General features: G+C 44.7%; 2 protein-coding genes and 1 long non-coding RNA gene across 6 annotated transcripts in view; 2 read left to right on the top strand and 1 right to left on the bottom strand.

Moving 5' to 3' along the window:
- Positions 1-2,043, top strand: part of hm13 (histocompatibility (minor) 13) — a 78,973-nt gene extending 76,930 nt beyond the window's left edge. Inside the window, exon 11 of the mRNA XM_061806578.1 lies at positions 954-2,043. Within this exon, the coding sequence (XP_061662562.1) occupies positions 954-957 (4 nt within the window). The 3' untranslated portion in view covers positions 958-2,043. The remainder of the gene's footprint in view (positions 1-953) is intronic.
- A 385-nt stretch (positions 2,044-2,428) lies between these two features.
- On the bottom strand, positions 2,429-21,363 carry LOC133493325 (uncharacterized). Of its 4 annotated transcripts, XR_009792939.1 has the most exons (8): positions 21,223-21,363; positions 19,788-20,802; positions 18,524-19,264; positions 18,175-18,412; positions 17,960-18,094; positions 17,703-17,864; positions 17,420-17,588; positions 2,429-3,681 (listed from the first exon to the last, which is right to left on the bottom strand). It is a non-coding gene; the product is annotated as an uncharacterized LOC133493325 (long non-coding RNA). The 4 variants fall into 4 exon arrangements; XR_009792933.1 differs by having other exon boundaries at positions 2,431-3,681; positions 18,524-20,802; XR_009792940.1 differs by having other exon boundaries at positions 2,431-3,681; positions 18,524-20,725; positions 21,223-21,352.
- A 515-nt stretch (positions 21,364-21,878) lies between these two features.
- Positions 21,879-22,601, top strand: part of mrgbp (MRG/MORF4L binding protein) — a 37,306-nt gene continuing 36,583 nt past the window's right edge. Inside the window, exon 1 of the mRNA XM_061806601.1 lies at positions 21,879-22,068. Within this exon, the coding sequence (XP_061662585.1) occupies positions 21,927-22,068 (142 nt within the window). The 5' untranslated portion in view covers positions 21,879-21,926. The remainder of the gene's footprint in view (positions 22,069-22,601) is intronic.

The following is a 22,601-nucleotide window of genomic DNA, read 5'->3' as shown; positions in this document are numbered from 1 at the left end:
GAGTTTGGTGACGTCATTGAGAACAACTTCAAGACTGTTTCGAGGAAATTCTGGTCCAGTGTTTTAGGAGGAGGAAGCAGCGCACCGCCAATGCTGTGTATAGTAGGGATGGAGCACTACTGACTTCAGCTCAGGAAGTTGTGAGTGAGTGGGGAGAATACTTCGAAGACCTCCTCCATTCCACCGTCGCGCCTTCCCATGAGGAAGCAGAGTCGGGGTTCTCTGAGGCAGGCTCTTCTATCTCAGGTGTTGAGGTTACTGAAGTGGTTAAAAAAACTCTTTGGTGCCAGATCCCCGGGGTGGATGAGATTCGCCTGGAGTTCCTAAAGGCTCTGGATGTTGTAGGTCTGTCATGGTTTACACAGCTCTGCAGGATCATGTGGACATCGGGGATAGTGCCTCTGGATTGGCGGACGAGGGCGGTGATCCCCCTTTTTAAGAAGGCCGACGGGTTGGTGTGTTCCAACTATGGGGGGATCATACTCAGCCTACCTGGTAAGGTCTATTAGGGGTGCTGGAGAGGAGGGTCCATCGAGAAGTCGACTCTCAGATTCCGGAGGAGCAATGTGGTTGTTTTCCTGGCCGTGGAACAGTGGACCAGATCTACACCCTCAGTAGGGTCCTCGAGGGTGCATAGGAGTTTGCCCCACCAGACTATTTGTTTTGTGGACTTGGAGAAGGTGTTCGACCATGTCCTGTTGGATGTTCTTCAGGAGTTCTGGGTACCAAGCCCCCTGATATGGGCTTTTTGGTCTCTGTCCGACCGCCGTCAGAGTTTGGTCCCCATTACCGGAAGTAAGTCGGACTTGTTTCCGGTGAGATTTGGACTCCACCAAGGCTGCCCTTTGTCACCAATTTTGTTCATAACTTTTGTTTTTTGTTCATAATTTTTATTTTAAGCATAGAGGGGGTCCGCTTTCTTGACCTCAGCATCCCATCTCTTCTTTTTGCAGATGATGTGGTTCTGTTGGCTTCATCAAGCCGTGATCTTCAACACTCTGGAGTGGTTCGGAGCCAGGTATGAAGTGGCTGGAATGGGCTGATCTGGCTGCCAGCCTGATGCCTCCCTGGTGAGGTGTTCCAGGCATGTTCCACGGGAAAGAGACACCGGGGATGACCCAGGACACGCTGGGAAGACTGTGTCTTGGCTAGCCTGGGAATGCCTCAGAATCCCTTCAGAAGAGCTGGAAAAAGTGGCTGGGGAAAGGGAAGTCTCTGTATCCCTTGGGATTGCCCCTGCGACCCTACCCAGGAAAGCGATAGGAGATGGATGGATGGTTCCTCAGCGTACACTTCCAAGGAATTTAGAGATTTAATCAGCTACGACAGGATAAGCTCAGGAGTTGGTTGACATGATGATTAGGAGAAAGGTTGATATTCTGTGCATCCAAGAGAGCACGTGGAAAGGTAGTAAGGCTAGAAGTTTAGGAGCAGGGTGAAAAGAGTATCAGATCGAGTGATGAGACTTAATATTTGAAATTAAGGGTGTTATGTATAATGTGGTTAGCGGCTATGCCCCACAGGTAGGATGTGACCTAGAGTTGAAAGAGAAATTCTGGAAGGAACTAGATGAAGTAGTTCTGAGCATCCCAGACAGCGAGAGAGTTGTGATTGGTGCAGATTGTAATGGACATATTGGTAAAGGAAACAGGGGCGATGAAGAAGTGATGGGTAAGTACGGCATCCAGGAAAGGAACTTTGAGGGACAGATGGTGGTGGACTTTGCAAAAAGGATGGAGATGGCTGTAGTGAACACTTATTTCCAGACGAAGGAGGAAGCTATAGTGACCTACATGAGCGGAGGTAGAAGCACGCAGGTGGATTATATTTAGATAGAGATGAAAATGTGTTGACTGGTGGCAGTAGTGTGCTAAATAGATGGAAAGAATACTTTGAGAAGTTGATGAATGAAGAAAATGAGACAGAAGGAAGAGTTGGAAGAGGCAAGTGTGAAGGACCAGGAAGTGGCAATGATTACTAAGGGGGAAGTCAGAAAGGCACTCCAAAGGATGAAAAATGGAAAGGCAGTTGGTCCTGATGACATATCGGTAGAGGTATGGAAGCAATTTGGAGAGATGGCTGTGGAGTTTTTGACCAACTTATTCAACAGAATACTAGCAGGCGAAAAGATGCCTGAAGAATGGAGGAAAAGTGTTCTAGTTCCCATTTTTAAGAACAAAGGGGATGTTCAGAGCTGTGGGAACTATAGAGGAATAAAGGTGATGAGCCACACAATGAAGTTATGGGAAAGAGTAGTGGAGGCTAGACTCAGGACAGAAGTAAGTATCTGCGAGCAACAGTATGGTTTCATGCCTAGAAAGAGTACCACAGATGCATTATTTGCCTTGAGGATGCTAGTGGAAAAGTACAGAGAACGTCAGAAGGAGCTACATTGTGTCTTTGTGGATCTAGAGAAAGCCTATGACAGAGTACCAAGAGAGGAACTGTGGTACTGCATGCGTAAGTCTGGTGTGGCAGAGAAGTATGTTAAAATAGTACAGGACATGTGTGATGGCAGCAGAACAATGGTGAGGTGCGCCTTAGGTGTGACAGAGGAATTTAAGGTGGAGGTGGGACTACATCAGGGATCAGCTCTGACCCCCTTCCTGTTTGCAGTGGTAATGGATAGTCTGACAGATGAGGTTAGACTGGAATCCCCTTGGACCATAATGTTCACAGATGATAATGTGTTTTGCAGAGAAAGCAGGGAGCATGCAGAGGAACAATTAGAAAGATGGAGACATGCACTGGAAAGGAGAGGAATGAAGATTAGCCGAAGTAAAACAGAATATATGTGCGTGAATGAGAAAAGTGGAGGGGGAAGAGTGAGGCTACAGGGAGAAGAGATAGCGAGGGTGGACGACTTCAAATATTTAGGCTCAACAATCCAGAGCAATGGTGAGTGTGGTAAGGAAGTGAAGAAATGGGTGAGGCCGGCCATGATGTACGGATTAGAGACGGTGGCACTGAAGAAACAACAGGAAGCAGAACTGGAGGTGACAGAAATGAAGATGTTGAGGTTCTCGCTCGGAGTGACCAGGTTGGATAGGATTAGAAATGAGCTCATTAGAGGGACAGCCAAAGTTGGATGTTTTGCTGACAAGGTTCGAGAGAGCAGACTTCGATGGTTTGGACATGTTCAGAAGCGAGAGAGTGAGTGTAATGGTGGTAGGGTGCTGAGGATGGAGCTGCCAGGCAAAAGGGCGAGAGGAAGACCAAAGAGAAGGTTTATGGATGTGGTGAGGGAAGACATGAGGGCAGTTGGGGTTAGAGAGGAAGATGCAAGAGATAGGCTAAGATGGCAAAAGATGACACGCTGTGGCGACCCCTAATGGGACAAGCCGAAAGGAAAAAAAAAGAAGAATCAGCTACGGTTCATAATATCAAACGGTTCAGGGAATATGGAGAAATCACTCCATGTAAGTGGCAAGACTGAAAACCGACAATGAAAACCCTTGACATTCGAACCCCTCAGGCGCCACTGCATCAAAAATCAATATATAAAGGATATCATCACATGGTGTGCGGAACATTTCAGGAAAAATAATGTCAGTCAATGCAATTTGGCGCAAAAATCCTTAAGTGCAATTTAAAACTCACCTAAGCAAAGCAATAGCCATTTGTCAATGTCCAGAACAGCCACCAGCTTCTCTTCTCCGAGCCAAGATGAACTGATGCAAACTGGAAAAGTGTTCAATCAACATTTAATTTTTTTTTAACTTGTTGACCTTGTCTATGATATATATATATATATATATATATATATATATATATACAGTGAAGAAATAAGTATTTGAACACCCTGCTATATTGCAAGTTCTCCCTCTTAGAAATCTTCAAGGGGTCTGAAATTTTCATCGTAGGTGCATGTCCACTGTGAGAGATAATCTAAAGAGAAAAATCCAGAAATCAGAATGTATGATATTTTAATGATTTATTTGTGTGATACAGCTGCAAATAAGTATTTGAACACCTGCCTATCAGCTAGAATTCTGACCCTCAAAGACCTGTTAGTCCTCCTTTAAAAGTCCACATACACTCCATGTATTATCCTGAATCAGGTGCACCTGTGTGAGGTTGTTAGGTGCATAAAGACACCCGTCCACCCCGTACAATCAGTAAGACTCAAATTTATAACATGGCCAAGACTGAAGAGCTGTCCAAAGACACCAGAGACAAAATTGTAGAATTCTACACATCTGGAAAAGGCTACGGAGAAATTGCCAAGCAGCTTGGTGAAAAAAGGTCCACTGTCGGAGCAATCATTAGAATGGAATGGAAGTAGCTAAACATGACGGTCAATCTCAATCGGAGTGGAGCCCCATGCAAGATATCACCTTGTGGGGTCTCAATGATCCTTAGAAAGGTGATGAATCACCCCAGGACTACACAACAGGACTTTGTGAATGACCTGAAAAGAGCTGGGACCACCGTTTCCAAGGTGACTGTTGGTAATACACTAAGACGTCATGGTTTGAAATCACGCATGGCACTGCTTAAACCAGCGCTGGTCGAGGCCCGTCTTAAGTTTGCCAACGACAATTTGGATGATACAGAGGAGTCATGGGAGAAAGTTTGTGGTCAGATGAGACCAAAATGAAACTTTTTGGTCATAATTCCACTAACTATGTTTGGAGGAAAACGAATGATGAGTTCTATCCCAAAAACACCATCCCTACTGTAAAGCATGGGGGTAGTAGCATCATGCTTTGGGGGTGTTTTTCTGCACATGGGACAGGACAACTGCACTGTATTAAGGAGAGGATGACCGCGGCCATGTATTGTGAGATTTTGGTGAACAACCTCTTTCGGTCAGTGAGAGCATTGAAGATAGGTCGTGGCTGGGTCTTTCACCATGACAATGACCCGAAGCACACAGCCAGGAAAACCAAGGAGTGTGTCCGTAAGATGCATATCAAGGTTCTGGCATGGCCTCGCCAGTCTCCAGACCAAAACCCAATAGAAAATCTTTGGAGGGAGCTGAAACTGCGTGTTTCTCATCGACAGCCCAGAAACCTGTCTGATCTAGAGAAGATCTGTGTGGAGGAGTGAGCCAAAATCCCTCCTGCAGTGTGTGCAAACCTGGTGGACAGGACACGTTTGACCTCTGTAATTTCAAACAAAGGCTACTGTACCAAATATTAACATTGGTTTTCTCAGGTGTTCAAGTATTCATTTGCAGCTGTATCACACACATAAATCATTAAAAAAAAATCATACATTGTGATTTCTGGATTTTTCTTTTTTGGATTATCTCTCTCACAGTGGACATGCACTCACTGTAATTTTCGTGTGTGAGTTATCTAGACGAAAATATATCTTCAACTGTACCATAAAATGTATACCTTATTCAATGTTTCTACTGAAAAATATCTAAATATAAATATATAAAAGTATTTTTTAATTAAAGTCTGCAAATTTTGACCTAGTTTCCAGTACCTGACAAACGCCCCCTTTCATGTGGCTTACCTCTGATTTCACAACAAGGAGACCTGTTGTTTTATAACTACCTTTTGCTTGCAGCATTGCTTGTTGACGCCGAAGAAAAACTCATTTGTTTCGAGAATTTCTCAGTGATTGTAAGATCAATCCGTAACAATGTTGAAGTGTGTGGTTCAGTTTTGGCGCAATTCAAATTATTCTGGTCACAGTTAACATTATTTCCCCAAGGACCCCAGCATCCAAAAACTGTCAGATTTGTGCAAACGAGAGCTAATTTTTCCAAACGTAGTCAGCAGTCTGTCCTAGCTAGTGAAAAATTTCACCCCAGACTCTTTTACTGGTTGACTCATGTCTGAGATGGGTTTTAAATGTGAAAACCTGGATCAGTGCCTACCATACAGCCAGTTCTGGCACCTGAAATGTTCGGTGTTGCTTCAGGGACCAAACGCGAACATGGAACAGCCACTGAACCTGGACACGGTCTGACAAGCTCAGAAGCCCCAGCACCACCACCACCACACACACACACACACACACACACACTCACACACACACAGAAAGTATCTGTAGGAATAATTGTGAATACAATTATCATACATCTGTTATTTTCTGTTACACCAATGGCACACCTCACCCCTGTTATGCTGCCCTCATACATGTCTTGTACTATTCTGACATTTCTCCGCCACACCAGACTTCAGCGTGCAGTACCACAGTTCCTGTCTTGGTACTCTGTCATAGGCTTTCTCTAGATCCACAAAGACACAATGTCGCTCCTTCTGACCTTCTCTGTACTTTTCAATTAGCATCCTCAAGGCAAATAATGCATCTGTGGTACTCTTTCTTGATACTTACGTCTGACCTGAGTCTACTCTCCTCGACTCTTTCCCATAACTTCATTGTGTGGTTCTTCAACTTTTTCCCTCGGAAGTTGCCATGGCTCTGCAAGTCCCCTTTGTTCTTAAAAATGACAACTCGCACACTTTTCCTCCATTCTTCAGGCATCTTCTCGCCTGCTATTATTTTGTTGAATTAGTTGGTCAAAAACTCCACAGCACCCTCTCCAATTGCTTCCATACCTCCACCGGTATGTCATCAGGACCAACTGCCTTTCCATTTTTCATCCTATGTCATGTTTTTCAAACATCCCCCTTGCTAATCATTGCCACTTCCTGGTCCTTCTCGCTTGCTTCTTCTACTCTTCCTTCTCTGACATTTTCTTCATTCATCAACTTCTCAAGGTATTCTTTCCATATATTCAGCACACGACTGGCACCAGTCAACACATTTCCATCACGATCCTTAATCACCTTTACCTGCTGCACATCCTTCCCATTTCTATCCCTCTGTCTGGCCAACCTGCAGAGATCCATTTCTCCTCCTTTCGTGTCCAACCTGGTGTACGTGTCGTCAAATGCCTCTTGTTAAGCCTTTGCCTTGTCCCACTTCATCTTCGGTAATCTCTTTCCTTGTATGACTTCCTGTATTTTTGGGTTCCACCACCAGGTCTCCTTCTCCCCTTTCCTACCAGAAGACACACCAAGTACTCTCCTGCATGTCTCTCTGATCACCTTGGCTGTCGTAGTCCAGTCTTCCGGGAACTCCTCCTGTCCATCAAGACAGACTCTTTCCGGAAGGCTGCACAGCATTTTTCTTTCTCAGCTTCCACCACATGGTTTTCTGCTCCAACATTCACAATGTAGATTGCAAAAATAATGATCTGACTTTGATATTGACACGAGCCTGGGAATAAGCTGGAACCAATAGCTTTTTATTCCTCAAAATTAGACAATGTGGCAGCTGCAATACCACACTGTGTCAGAGCAGCATCACTAGCTGTAAAAACAAGTGGCAGTATGGTCCTATGTCACCTATTAACCCTTGGAGTTCCACGTGCAGTCTCCATACTATTACTGCAGACAAAGATGACATTTTTGTCACCAACAATACGTTTAACATGACACTCTTATCACAACCACATCTAACAGTTGAAAGGTGCACGACCTTGAACCCAGCTACGCTGATGCTGACAGAGGAAGATGGTGAACCACATAATTTCCAAAAATTGGCTAAAAAAATTGACAAAATGCAGGCATGATTTCAAAGAAACCCCTTTACAAGAAGGGACTGTATTCTTTGTAGATGGGTCATCTAAAAACACACCAGATGGCACTACATGATAAGGCTCTGCAGTAGTTGGAGCAACTGAAGTGTTAAAAAGCTCAGAAACTACCATCCAATTATTCTGTATCTGCAGCCAAACTAAAGGCTGTCACTAAAGCATGCTTTCTTATGAAGGAAAGGAAGTCACTATTGATACAGACAGCCAAAAGCATTCTCCACAGCACGTTTGAACAGTACTAGGAAAACAGGGTAATGGTGCCATCTACTGGTAAACCAGTGACTTACACGATTACTTTTAGAATTGCTACAAGTAGTACAACTACAGTGGCTTAGCCCTGTTACTATTTGTTTGTGGAAAAATGTCTTTCCATTGAGTTCTCGATGATAGCCGACTTACTCCCCTAAATGACTCCAATGGTTTGGTTTCTTCTTCATCCGTTCCGCAAGTTGTTTCATAACTTGAATAATTCGTAAGTAGAAACGCATTTTACATGTAAATCGTGTAATCCGTTTGACTTTTTGCAGGATTCATTTGATATGGGTGTTGTTTCACAGGGACAGCATCCCTGACAACTGTATCATGAATAACCATATCTGTGCAGCCAAGCACATCAGGAAATAGATAAGTCTTCTTCTTTTCCTTTCGGCTTGTCCCGTTAGGGGTCGCCACAGCGTGTCATCTTTTGCCATCTTAGCCTATCTCCTGCATCTTCCTCTCTAACCCCAACTGCCCTCATGTCTTCCCTCACCACATCCATAAACCTTCTCTTTGGTCTTCCTCTCGCTCTTTTGCCTGGGAGCGCCATCCTCAGCATCCTTCTACCAATATACTCACTCTCTCGCCTCTGAACATGTCCAAACCATCGAAGTCTGCTCTCTCGAATCTTGTCTCCAAAACATCCAGCTTTGGCTGTCCCTCGAATGAGCTCATTTCTAATCCTATCCAACCTGGTCACTCCGAGCGAGAACCTCAACATCTTCATTTCTGCCACCTCCAGTTCAGCTTCCTGTTGTTTCTTCAGTGCCACCGTCTCTAATCCGTACATCATGGCCGGCCTCACCACTGTTTTGTAAACTTTGCCCTTCATCCTAGCAGACACTCTTCTGTCACATAACACACCAGACACCTTTCGCCAGCTGTTCCAACCTGCTTGGACCCGTTTCTTCACTTCCTGACCACACTCTCCATTGCTCTGTATTGTTGACCCCAAGTATTTGAAGTCGTCCACCCTCGCTATCTCTTCTCCCTGTAGCCTCACTCTTCCCCCTCTACTTTTCTCATTCACGCACATATATTCTGTTTTACTTCGGCTAATCTTCATTCCTCTCCTTTCCAGTGCATGTCTCCATCTTTCCAATTGTTCCTCTGCATGCTCCCTGCTTTCACTGCATATGACAATATCATCTGCGAACATCATGGTCCAAGGGGATTCCAGTCTAACCTCATCTGTCAGCCTATCCATTACCACTGCAAACAGGAAGGGGCTCAGAGCTGATCCCTGATGCAGTCCCACCTCCACCTTCAATTCCTCTGTCACACCTAAGGCACACCTCACCATTGTTCTGCTACCATCATACATGTCCTGTACTATTTTAACATACTTATCTGCCACACCAGACTTACGCATGCAGTACCACAGTTCCTCTCTTGGTACTCTGTCATAGGCTTTCTCTAGATCCACAAAGACACAATGTAGCTCCTTCTGACCTTCTCTGTACTTTTCCACGAGCATCCTCAAGGCAAATAATGCATCTGTGGTACTCTTTCTAGGCATGAAACCATACTGTTGCTCGCAGATACTTACTTCTGTCCTGAGTCTAGCCTCCACTACTCTTTCCCATAACTTCATTGTGTGGCTCATCAACTTTATTCCTCTATAGTTCCCACAGCTCTGAACATCCCCTTTGTTCTTAAAAATGGGAACTAGAACACTTTTCCTCCATTCTTCAGGCATCTTTTCGCCCGCTAGTATTCTGTTGAATAAGTTGGTCAAAAACTCCACAGCCATCTCTCCAAATTGCTTCCATACCTCTACCGGTATGTCATCAGGACCAACTGCCTTTCCATTTTTCATCCTTTGTAGTGCCTTTCTGACTTCCCCCTTAGTAATCATTTCCACTTCCTGGTCCTTCACTCTTGCCTCTTCAACTCTTCCTTCTCTCTCATTTTCTTCATTCATCAACTTCTCAAAGTATTCTTTCCATCTATTTAGTACACTACCGGCACCAGTCAACACATTTCCATCTCTATCCTTAATCACCCTTACCTGCTGCACATCCTTCCCATCTCTATCCCTCTGTCTGGCCAACCTGTAGAGATCCTTTTCTCCTTCTTTCGTGTCCAACCTGGTGTACATGTCTTCATATGCCTCTTGTTTAGTCAGGAAATAGATAAGTGAACTCAAAAATCAAATGTGGCATTTTGGCTTTCTGTTCAGCAGACCAATGTGTCAATTTCTCATCGAGGTGAACTAACACATCAGAATTGCACAACTTTGGTGAAGCATAATCACTCAACTCATCAAACGTCACCTTCAACATCATCAACATTGCCTCTGACATCTACATCATCATCAACAGTACAATCGGTAACTGGGGAGAGTAAAGCAACACAACAGACCTGTTTGGGTTGTACTCAGTCATATTTTTTAATCATGTTCACATGACAAAACCTTTTGTGACTACAACGGCCAGGAGTCAGGACGATATAGTCTGTGTCGCTAACTTTTTTGTTCATCAGAAATGAACCCTGAGATCTTGCTCTGGGTGGTTGACCAGGAATGGGAATTAAGAAGAACACTTTGTCACCAGGAATAAAACTTCATTCATTTAACTTTTTGTCATAATTTTGTTTCTTTTTGGCTTGAGAAGTTTTTAAGTTTTGCCTGGCCAGCTCACAAGCCTGAAAGCCTGTTTCGAAAAGTAGAAACATAGTCCAAAAGATCAATCTCAGGATTGTGATGGAGCCATTGCTCTTTCAGATGCTTTAGTGACCAAAAATGAGCTCAAAGGGACTGAATCATAAACTTTCCTGAACCGATTCCCTGACAGCAAACAACAACAAATGCACACCCTTATCCAAAACTTTCTGTCTCAAAGCAATGAGTTTTTATCATATTTTTAAAAGTTTGATGAAACATAACAAACAATGTTTCATCTTTCTAACACTCCCTGCGACTCCGTATGACAAGTACCAGACTTAACTTGTTCTATGCCCATCTGATACATTGCTTTTTGAAACACCTTGGACATAAAATTTGAGCCATGATCAGACTGGACAACTTTTGGCAACCCAGCTAAGGTGGAAAAACTTGATCAAAGCCTTGATAATCACAGGAGCAACAATCCGACAGATAGGAATAACCTTCAGAAATCTGGTGGAAGCACACGTGAGCAGATACTGATCGCTAGATCTGTTTTTTGGGTGTGGACCAACATAATCAATGATAACTCGACTGAAAGTTTCCTCAAAAGCCGGTCTTTGTTTTAAAGGAGCAGGAAGAATTTTCTGATTTTGTTTACCAACAATTTGGCATGCATGACAGGTCTTACAAGATTCAGCAACCTTTCCTGAAGATCAGGTGAGAAAAATGTGCTAAAATTTTCTGTTTTTTTTCTACCCCAAATGACCTGCCAGGGGACTTGGATGAGCCAATGAAAGTACATGATCTTCAGTAAACCTTTTCTAATATGCACTGTTCTTAAATGAGTCCAGTGCGTATTTACAAAAAGAAAATAAACCGTTGGTCACACAAAGGTTTACCGAAGTTCGTGTGGCCGCAACATCCTTCCGTGTACGGGGGCTGAAGCCTATCCCAGCGGTTTATTTTCTTGTTCTTGTTCTCAAATGAGTCTAATGCATATTTAAAAAAAAACGTCTGTCACGAAGAGGTTTACCGAAGTTCGTGTGGCCGCAATGCGCTACCATGTACGAGGAACCGACTCAGTCTTTTTTTTTTCCAATCAAATTTAATGAATGCAAGTCATTTATTTAAATATTGGTATTTGTATTGAAAAAATCTGAGTGGCTCCATCAGTATGTGGGATTTATTCTTGATTGAGAACAGATCCAGCAACGAAGTATTTGTATGCGTCCAGACTTTTCGACGCTTTCAAACTCTCCCGTGTATATCTCGATGACTTACTCACCAGATACATGTGTAGATCCAGTTGTCCAAGACAAGCGGAAGCTGGTTAATAGTCCAATTACTTGTCAGCGAAAACATTGACTTTGGCATTAAATATGGGTCTTCTATGCCAAGTGTCATTTTTCCACGTACCTTCATTTATTATCACCTTCTAAATGTTTAACGGTATCGGACAAAACTCTGGGCGTCGTGCTATAAGACATATTTTCATGTCGTAACCAACCAACTTAGCATTGAGGAATGGTTTGTTTGACCGACACTTCCAGCCAGTTCCGTGATTTGATGACGTAGGTCCACAAGCTCGATACTTCCTCATCAAAACACCATCTTGGAAGTAATAAACTGGATCCTTACCAGCTTCCTCCTAAAAAAAAAACTAAAAAAAAATTCCTTGCCAACTTCTGCAACTCAGCATCATCACTCTGTGCAGTAATAAGTTGCTTTTTGACAAAATGTGATCTCCATCCTACAAATTGTCAAACTTATCAGTGAGACATCCCAAAACATTTATATAATCCTTAGTGGGAGGGACGCTATCAACTTCTACAACTCTGACAGCAGTCAAGATAGCAGAGATTTAGTTAGAGCCACCTGTTCCATTGTAAAACCAGTGTAGTGCCTGACATCACTCTCACCGCCGAAGACGTGTAGTCTGGTTACAAAGAGGGAATTGGAATTTAGAGGATTATCATCTCAACCCGGCAAAGAAAGCAACCTGTTGGAGTAATTTAAGGTAGTAAGTCGTCTATCGTCGGGGACTAAATAGGAAGTCATTTTTCCACTAACAAATTGTAACACGCCTAAACCAAAACCTATGTTTAATAATTTAGTGGCACGTAACAATTTTTTCATGCTTTTTTACATGTAATAATGGTAGGAACATAGGCCAATAAAGAGTACCTATTATTGAGTCACTCAAAATATCACATCTTTCTACAAACCGCTAGAGCAGATTTGTAGCAGTGGTGTGGAGACAACTCAGAGACAAGGTACATCCACATTCTAAAGTACATGCGATATTGTTACATTGCTACTACCAGTTTTAGTGCTGAAAATAAACTTGTGACAGTTTACGCAGATACAGCCATTTGATTCTCAGCTGACCACACAGCGAAGATCAATTGGAGAACAGACCATACTTACATCGATGCAATAGGAGTTAGGAACCTGATGAGCATAAATTGGCAGATCCAGGAGCCACGGGATTTGAAAATCTTCCAATAATAGCTGAATTGTTTCCAGGCACTCCAAATAAAAATGCCGATCAATTGCTGTCCAATATAATGTACTACGAATATATAATCACACCGAAGAAGTGCACGAGCAACTGGCTGCTATATCTCTCATGCCATTTCAGAATTGAAATGCACTAGACATGTTTTTGGCTGAAACGGGGATGTGTGTGAGATGTTTGGGGAACAATGCTGCATCTTCATTCCAAATAACATGGCTCCTGATGGCTAACTCACCTGAGGGCTTGAGGACTCTATGCGAAGATGAAAGAACACTCCGGAGTTGACACATCCATGTGGGATGATCTCTTGCCCCACTTGGTGAAGTTCAAAGATCTGCTATGGTCAGTGCTTGTGTCTGGCAGTATTTTCAGCCCTGCTCGTGCTCTGTGGATGCTGCTGCATACCCCGTCTTTGCATTTTGATGGAACGTTCAATCACAACTGTATTAAATAACCCCCAGGGACTGTGTAAGTTGATGATGATGGACAATGACAATGATATTCATGATGATGAGTATGTTGGAGTTTCAGATCTCGTTCAAGAGCCAGGAGATTATTGTGTATATAACTCAAGGACAGATATAAGAGAAATCTTTTTTGACTTCCCCTCCTCAAGACGTCACCTTATCGTGGTGGAGGGGTTTGTGTGTCCCGATGACCCAAGGAGCTAAGTTGTCCAGTGCTTCATCCCCCTGGTAGGGTCACCCATGGCAAACAGGTCCTAGGTGAGGGACCAGACAAAGTACGACTCCAAAACCCCCCTATGATGACTACAAAAATTGGATCTTGGTTTCCCTTGCCCCCCCTCTGGAGCCAGGCCTGGAGGTGGGGCTCAAAGGCGAGCGCCTGGTGGCTGGGTCGGCAACCATGGGGCTCGGCCGGGCACAGCCCGAAAGGGTAACAAGGGTCCCCTTTCCCATGGGCTCACCACCTGTGAGAGGGGCCATAGGGGTCTGGTCCAATGTGAGCTGGGTGGTGGCCAAAGGCAGGGACCTTGGCGATCTGATCCCCTGCTACAGAAACTAGCTCTAGGGACATGGAACATCACCTCTTTGGCAGTGAAGGAGACCGAGTTGGTGCATGAGGTCGAGAAGTTCCGACTAAATAAAGTCGGACTCGCCTCCATGCACAACTTGGGCTCTGACACCACTGCTCTTGAGAGGGGTTGGACTCTGTTCCACTTTGGAGTTGCCCACAGGGAGGGACGCCGAGCAGGTGTGGGTATACTTATTGCCCCCCGGCTCGGGGCCTGTGCGTTGGGGTTTACCCAGTGGATGAGAGGGTAGCCTCCTTCCGCCTGCAGTTAGGGGGACGGGTCCTGACTGTTGTTTGTACTTATGCACCAAACAGCAGTGCAGAGTACCCACCCTTTTTGGAGTTCTTAGAGGGAGTGCTGGAGAGCGCCCCCTCTCGCAACTCCATCATTCTGCTGGGGGACTTCAATGCCCACGTGGGTAATGACAGTGAGACCTGGAAGGGTGCGTTGGGAAGAACGGCCCCCCCTGATGAGAACTCAAGTAGTGTTCTGTGACTGGACTTCTGTGCTCATCACGGATTGTCCATAACAAACAATGTTCAAGCATAAGAGTCTTCACATGTGCACTTGGTACCTGGACACCTTAAGTCGCATTTCAATGATCGACTTTGTGGTTGTGTCATCGGATTTGCGATCGCATGTCTTGGACACTCGGGCGAAGAAAGGGGCGGAGCTGTCAACTGATCACCACCTGGTTGTGAGTTGGGTCCAATGGTGGGGGAAGATACCAGTCCAACATGGCAGGCCCAAACGTATTGTGAGGGTCTGCTGGGAACGGCTGGCAGATTCCCCTGCCAGAAGGAGTTTTAACTCCCACCTCCGAAAGAACTTTGCTCACGTCCCAGAGGAGGCGGGGGACATTGAATCCGAGTGGACAATGTTCCGCGCCTCCATTGCTGTTGTGGCCGTAAGGTGGTCGGTGCCAGTCATGGCGGCAACCCATGAACACGTTGGTGGACACCAACAGTGAGGGATGCTGTCAAGCTGAAGAGGGAGTTCCATCGGACATTTCTGGTCTGTGGGACTCCCGAGGCAGCTGATAGGTATCGGCTGGCCAAGCGGAATGCGGCTTCAATGGTTGCTGAGGCAAAAACCCGGGCGTGGGAGGAGTTCGGTGAGGCCATGGAGAACGACTTCAGGACTCCTTTGAGGAAATTCTGGTCCACCGTCCGGCGTTTCAGGAGGGCGAAGCAGTGCACCATCAACACTGATAATAGTGGGGACGGGGCGCTGCTGACCTCAACTCGGGATGTTGTGAGTTGGTGGGGAGAATACTTCGAAGACCTCCTCAATTCCACCAACATGCCTTCCCGCAAGAAAGCTGAATCTGGGTTCTCTGAGGCGGGTTCTTCTATCTCCGGGGTTGAGGTCACCAAGGTGGTTAAAATGCTCCATGGTGGCAGGGCATGGGATTCGCCCGGAGTTCCTAAAGGCTCTGGATGTTGTGGGGCTGTCCTGGTTGACACGCCTCTGCAACATCGGGTGGACATCGGGGACAGTGCCTCGAGATTGGCAGACTGGGGTGGTGGTCCCCCTTTTCAAGAAGGGTGACCAGAGGGTGTGTTCCAACTATAGAGGGATCACACTCCTCAGCCTCCCTGTTAAGGTCTACTCAGGGTACTGGAGAGGAGGGTCCGTCGGGAAGTCGAGTCTTGGATTCAGGAGGAGCAATGTGGTTTTCATCTTGGCCGTGGAATAGTGGACCAGCTCTACACCTTCGGCAGGATCCTTAGGGTGCATGGGAGTCCAACCAGTCTACATGTGTTTTGTGGACTTGGAGAAGCCATTCGACCGTGTCCCGCAGGGAGTCCTGTGGGGGGTTCTTCGGGAGTATGGCGTACCAAATCCCCCGATATGAGCTGTTCGGTCCCTGAATGACCTCTGTCAGAGTTTGGTCCGCATAGCCAGCAATAAGTCAGACTTGTTTCCAGTGAGAGTTGGACTCCGCCAGGGCTGTCCTTTGTCACCGATTTTGTTCATAACTTTTATGGACAGAATTTCTAGGCGCAGCTGAGGCGGAGAGGGTGTCCGGTTTGGTAGCCTCAGCATCACATCTTTGCTCTTTGGAGATGATGTGGTTCTTTTGGCTTCATCAAGTTGTGATCTTCAGCTCTCACTGGAGAGATTCGCAGCAGAGTGTGAAGCGGCTGGCATGAGAATCAGCACCTCAAAATCCGAGACAATGGTCCTCAGTCGAAAAAGGGTGGCGTGGCCTCTCCAGGTCTGGGATGAGATCCTTTTTCCTTCTCCTTGGCAATTTCTCCACAGCCTTTTCCAGCCATGTGGAGTTGTACAATTTTTTCTCTGGTGTCTTTGGAGAGCTCTTTGGTCTTAGCCATGTTACAAATTTGAGTCTTACTGATTGTATGGGGTGGACAGGTGTCTTTATGCAGATAACGACCTCACATAGGTGCATCTGATTCAGGATTGTACATGGAGTGGAGGTGGACTTTTAAAGGCGGACTAACAGGTCTTTGAGGGTCAGAATTCTAGCTGATAGACAGGTGTTCGTATACTTATTTGCTCTACCCACTATTGAAGACTTGCATGCAACGCGAACTAGGTCCACAGCAGGCATGAACCTTTTGGACCCTCCACATGCTGGCCACCAGCTCTTCCAGCTCCTTCCATCGTTGTGCCATTGTTGGGACACGCACTCACATCCTGCTGGTCCAATCAGTATTAGTAATGTATTTTGTAGACGATCGCACGATTCATCACTTTAAACTGCTCCCTTTGCACAATTGTCATTGGACTGGTCAGCAAAGGAAACCGCGAACGGGTAAGGCACCCTGTACAAACTAACAGGAACAAGAGACATTTCTGTTTATAGGAACTATTCCTGATAAGAGTCACAGATGTGCAAGATGTAAAGTCTTCTTCATTTAGAACAGGTAGGAGATAAGAGTGTGTCAACGTCCCACATTGTGTTAAGCTTGTACAGAGTGCCTTTACCCATTTGCGGTTCCTGTTATAGACCAGTGCAATGACAATTATGCAAAGGGAGCAATTTAAAGTGACGAATCGTGCGATAGTCTACAATATATTTTACTAATACTGATTGGACCAGCAGTATGTGAGTGTGTGTCCCAACAATGGCAGAAGGCAGAAAAAAGGTTTGCCAATCAAAAATTTCATGACCTAATTGCCAGAGGGGAAAAAACTGTTCAAATCCCTGCTAGTTTTGACTTGAATTGATCTGTGGCGAAGTTCCTGCAAGAGCCTGTGGGCAGGATTTCCGAAAGTATCCTCCCCGCTCTGAAACAACTGTGGCTGTAAAAATAATATCTTTATGGTCTGACAAAGTCAATCCTGACAGACGGCACTGGCAGCGTACATGACAAATCCATAGTATCTGATCGGATCCAACTAATGAAAATCTTTATTTTGTAATTGAAGGTAAAAATTTTGAAAAATAAAATTCCACTAGAATACCCAGGTTTGGGACCCAAGATCTATCTCCGGGTATCTTGATGATGGCAAAGTCTTCCGGTGTTCCATACCACAAGGTCACAGTATCTTATTCCTGTTAGGTACATCTGACCCTGTATTTGATGATAGTATGCATCACTTTTCTTGAGGATGAAGTTCTCATTTTGTACTTCTGAAATTACACCAGAATAACAACAAATGTCAATGCTAAAGTAGCATAAAATAGCATATTTATAACAGTTTAACTACTCGCCAAGAAAGAAGGTTTTAAGTCTTTGCCACATACATTATTTTCATCTGTGCCTCTGAATATGGACATTTGCCCTCGATAAATTGAAGCACCAGGTCCTGGGTCTCTGGTTGCCAGAATATCTTTCCTCTTGATGGGGGGCAGAGGACAATGCCATCTGGAGACACGCCAAGTACCCCAACTCGTGAAGCCAGATACCTGAATGATTAAAGGGAACTTGATATTTTTGATGCACACAAATAAATAATGTTTTCATTGTTGTCTGTAGAAAATATGGAAACAACGTGACTCACCAGTTTCACATACAGCTCCACCCAGTTGATCCTGGTGGAGTCGCAGTGCATCAGCTTCATGGGTGATCCTCCATGCCACTGACTGCTTCCAAATTGTACTGTGACATTCGTTTCTCCTTATATGACACAGACAACCTGTCATTGGGATATAAACAAGAAAATGTGGATTGTCATACAGCATGTTATTCTTTTAGGATATGTTGTTGACAATTTACCGCCTTCTTTGTGCTTAGTACTTCGCCAACATTGGAAGCTGCGGTAACGGAGCCTTCTTATCACTGACCACATGGGATTTGTCCTCTATCCAGAAGTAGCTTCTGCAGTCTGTTGTATGACTTTAAGTGACACAATCAGAGCAATTATCTGCTTAGTGTAGACTGACCAGTTGATCCTCAACTACGACAACAGGAGTTTAAACATCCGTTGGTTCTGTATCAAGTATCCAATTCAGACCTGTAAATTAAAAAAAAAAGGAAAAAACTATCAATATGCAACATGAAATTGTCAATAAATATTAAATTTCAATTTATATACATGTATATACACACAATGAAATACATGTACCAATAAATATGCACGACTTGGATAGTTCTTGATGCAGAAAGGCACGGTCTGTCAAATTGTCACCTCAGTACTCTGTGCATAATTCATATTGTTAAATTATATAAACAAACGGACTTTAGTAACATGCAAATGTGCACAAAATATTAACATGTATCAATACAGACTAAAAAGAGTGTCCAAGACATGCGGTCGCAAGTCCGATGACACGACCACAAAGTTGATCATTGAACTGCAACCAGGGTGTCCTGGAGCCAGGTACACATGTGGACACCTTTATGCCTCAACATGGTGTTCGTGACAAGCACAGCAGTCCAGTAACAGAACACCACTTGGGTTCTGACGGGGGGGTTTGGGGGCGTTCTTCCCAATCACGCCCTTCCAGGTCTCACTGTCATTCCCGACACGAGCATTGAAGTCCCACAGCAGAATGATGAAGTCCCCGGAGTGGGCGTTCTCCAGCACTCCCTCCAAGGACTCCGAAAAGGGTGGGTACTCTGAAGTGCTGTGAACAACAGTCATTCCCCTACCTGAAGGCGGAGGGAGGCTACCCTCTCATCCACTGGGGTAAACCCCAACGTACTAATGCACATCTGCTCAGACTGTTGAGCGGGAGGCGGTCGAAGATACAGTCGCCTCCGCACCACCACCACACATCAGCACGGCTGACTGGTTGAAAGAAAGGTGCTTCCTGGGTCTCTGCACACTGATCATCAGCAATATTTCCAATTGCGGCACAATTACCTTTAAGGAAAATACAGGCAAAGTTTTGGCGCGTCACAGCACGATTAAACACAGGTTTGTTCCAGAGGACTGTTGTTACCGGGTGGGCAGTATCCCAAATTTTGCATTAATTTTTAGTCGCCACATAATTTTTCACAAGATCCAGAACACAGGTGGAGTTGACAGAAGAGGAAACAACACGTAACAAAGGTCTAGGTCCCATACATACAACACAGTTACTCAGGGTTTTATTAGCCACTTGTTCTGCCATTAGTAACCAATTACTGTTTACTGCGCGAATGCCTGTCAAAACCCAAAACCACTCAACAGATAGGCCTTTGTTTATAATACAACTCTTCTGTGTGATAAATATTTCCGGGTGGGTTGTGCTAACAACTGGCACTGATGTGGATGTGGTTATGCCCTCAGAATGCGTAACTAGGGCTTCCATAACAGAAATTGATGTATGAGACCAGGTTTGAGCAGTGTTTCTGGTTCAAGTCGGGCCCAATAAATGTCCACAGTTGGGAGTTTGTTCACTCACAAGTGTCATAAGCCATTGTCCAGAGTGGCAGACGGTGTCAGCTGTCGGCATTATAAACAAATCGTGGAAGGTCTGTCCAGCCAAGATTGTCGGTAGGGGTTGAGTCCATTGCAGGGCCTGTTGAGTCTCTGAGAAGCCCATCAATTGGACAGTGTGTTGTGACAATATTATGTCCAAGAGCGAGATGTTGAGTGAAGAGTGTGTTGCCCGTGTCAACGTGAGTGTTCACTTTTCGGCCCGCAACAGAGATGTGATCATGCCACCTGCATCACCAGACCTCTGGCTTCTCGGGCGCTCCTAGTGCTACTGTCTAACCTGCTGCTGTCCATCCTGCTGCCAGGGTGGGCCGCCAAAGCTGTCATTTCTGCCTCTGCCTTGGCCCCCTCGGTTGTTGGACCAGCCACCACACCCTTGCATTGGACCTTGAGGTGAAGGAGCTGTAGGACAATCTTTAATCCAGTGATCGGGAGAACATAGCATGCTCCGACCCAGACTGTCCAGGGTGTTTCTCATATGTCTCCAAAAAATGTCATCTGTCGACAGCAAACGGCCGTCTGCCACCCTGGACTTATAGTCGAGGTCACCAATACATTGTAGGTATTTGCGAGTTTGGGCCCTACACGTGTTCACGGATCGGGGAAGACCAATGATTACACGAGTACATGGATTTATTACAAAGGAATGTGCAATAAGGACGTCCGGATCTTATCTAGGTATCTGCCGCACACGAGACGTCTGTCTTCTGGCCGGATAGCCCAAAGAAGAAGACAAAACCTGCCCGGTAACACAAGGTTTTTATATGTATGGGTCCATGGTAAAAGTGGCTGCCCCCAACCCAGTCTGGTCCTGGACCGGGATAGTAACTTTCCACTCCTTATCTGTTGTCGTTCATCTCCACGGCAATGCCTGGGCGAGGAGGATGGTTTTCAGCTGGTTTTCTGCGTACAAAGATCAAGGACATCCACCGCGCTGCACAACACATCCTTGTCTCAATAGCAAATGGACAACACCTTATCTGTTGATTAAATGTAAAAGGTCATATTTAAGCAAATAATGAAAGTACAATAAAAGTAAAATAGTCTTCAACTTATACTACATGTTTACATCACATATGTAGAGACAAGTTTTTAATGAAAAAAAATTATAAACGGCGTACAATTTTCCATGAGGTCTGCATTAGATAGATTTGAAAATAAAAATTAATCTGTATCATATAATATCATTATTATGAGCGATACACGAAGACTACATAGATAACCAGTAGGCTTCTGTATAAAGCGTGTGTGGGAGAGAGAAAATGCGTGTAAATTTCCTTTTACATCTGTATTATGTTTATGAGGCGATGAACGAGCATCAGACCTTTTTTTTTTTTTTTTTACACTATTTCAATATGGGTAGAGTAGATAAGAGTGATCACAGCCAGACGACCACCTACCTTTACTTTGTCCGATTTGTCACGCATTGATGCATAAACAACGGTTGAGACATCGTCTTCTTCATATCCGAAGAGAAGAACATCATCTCTAGCGACTCTGATTTTCGCTGTAGTTAGGGCCGATCAATGGTATAGGCAGTCCAGGACTGTATGGAAATGGCAATTTCACCAATGTTTCAGGTGTGACGGTCTGAGCGCTCCCATTGCTGGTCTCTTTGTGAGTAATGCGCATGCGCGTATATTTAGAAACTTTCGGCCATTCTGAAACATCCCCATCCATGCTTCAACATGAGCCGTTCGACAACTTGTCACCAAATGTTCATGTTCGCTATTAACGTCTGAGAAAGACTAACACAGCGAACGTACATATATGTGTATATCGTTTTTTTTAATCAACTTTTGTTTTAAGGTTAGGTTATGATTCAGGTTAAGTTGTTACGTATTTTAGCTCCCTCTATGTAGAAAAACGCCGGGACATTTCCCAGTAAGCGTCAGCAACGTACCCAGAGTTCCCCTGTTCGTCACGCATGCGCATCAGACCGTCACACCGGCGACAACGCGTGTTTGCCACCGGAAGTGGATTTTTCAAAATTGATAAATGAAAGATGAACTAAACCGGAAATTAATGTCATACCTCCGACCGCGGCAAGCCAAAACATCCGACCTCAGAAGCACGGTGTTGTCCCTTCGTGTAAGTCTGGACAATGGGGGAGGCCGATGTGACGCAGAACCAGTCCGACGAAAAACCGCCGGACACAGCCCTGGCACACGGCGAGGAGTCCGTTGTGTGGAGCCACGAGGTCGAGGTCTGCCTTTTCCACGCTATGATCGGACACAAGCCTGTCGGTGAGGTCAACTGCTAGTACCTTAGCTTTAGCTCGTCATGCAGTGCATTCGAATTATACAAATGATCGTTCAGCATCCTCATGATCACATTAATCTAAATACAGATTTACGTTTTTCAGTGTATATTTCCGATATGTATTCATGACGAAGTCCAGCAAACACTGTAGCTAAAAAAATAAAAAAAAAACACGAAATACATAGGTTTCTGTACGTTTGTACTGCAAATGTGTTAGGGATGACTTAGGGAGACATAAGGTCACACACAACGTAAAGGATTTTTAGTCGTAAATATTGAATATGTTTATCATCTAAGATTGTCGGCCCCGACCGGTTTAGTCCAATTCCACTATCAACACACATAAGACCCAAGAGCAATTTATTAGAATCGTTTTATAAAACAGGAGATTGTCAGGCTTTTACGTGCTTTGTCTGGAAGGGATCGTAACTGGCATAAAACATCCCGATTCTCTTTACATGTGTACCGGACCTATGACAACCATTGTTTGTACATGGCATCATTATAGAATGTTTTC

Source organism: Syngnathoides biaculeatus, chromosome 2 (genome assembly GCF_019802595.1).
Source record: "Syngnathoides biaculeatus isolate LvHL_M chromosome 2, ASM1980259v1, whole genome shotgun sequence".
Lineage (NCBI taxonomy): Eukaryota > Metazoa > Chordata > Actinopteri > Syngnathiformes > Syngnathidae > Syngnathoides > Syngnathoides biaculeatus.
The sequence above is the reverse complement of the archived record's forward strand: the minus strand, read 5'-3'. Positions and strand labels throughout refer to the sequence as shown.